Below are 385 nucleotides of genomic sequence, written 5' to 3' on the forward strand. Positions count from 1 at the left end.
CCTCCTCTCCCACAGGCACCAGGAAGATGCGATGGCGTAGGAAGGTCATGTGGTTGGCCGGCATGTCCTGGAAGTCGTACGTCACCAAGAACATCTTGACCACAGTCTTGTTGGGGTTAAATAAGGTCTGGGGGCAGAGGGGTAGGGGGTGAGACTGGGAAGGGCACAGGAATGGATCTGTAGGGCAGGGGCTGGGGCATCTGGGGGCAGCACCAGCAGGCCCAAGGGTCCAGAAAGCCCCACACCAGCCCCAGAGGGCTTAGCCTGAGGCCCACAGGTCAGTCCTTTCCACCCACCTCCACTCCTCTGCTCCTGTCCCATCCCCGCTGCATGTACATGCTCTCCTGCTGAGACCCCGTCCCTCCCCACCAGCCTCTTCCTTCCC

The 385-nt window shown here is 61.6% G+C and overlaps 1 protein-coding gene across 1 annotated transcript in view; it reads right to left on the reverse strand.

The window, feature by feature from the left end:
• The window catches only part of FAM214B (family with sequence similarity 214, member B), a 6,372-nt gene that overhangs the window by 636 nt on the left and 5,351 nt on the right, over positions 1-385 (reverse strand). Inside the window, 1 exon segment of the mRNA XM_009582951.1 lies at positions 1-127. This exon segment is cut by the window's left edge and continues 1 nt beyond it. Coding sequence (XP_009581246.1) covers positions 1-127 — 127 coding nt within the window.

Source organism: Fulmarus glacialis, unplaced genomic scaffold (assembly GCF_000690835.1).
Source record: "Fulmarus glacialis isolate BGI_N327 unplaced genomic scaffold, ASM69083v1 scaffold32258, whole genome shotgun sequence".
Lineage (NCBI taxonomy): Eukaryota > Metazoa > Chordata > Aves > Procellariiformes > Procellariidae > Fulmarus > Fulmarus glacialis.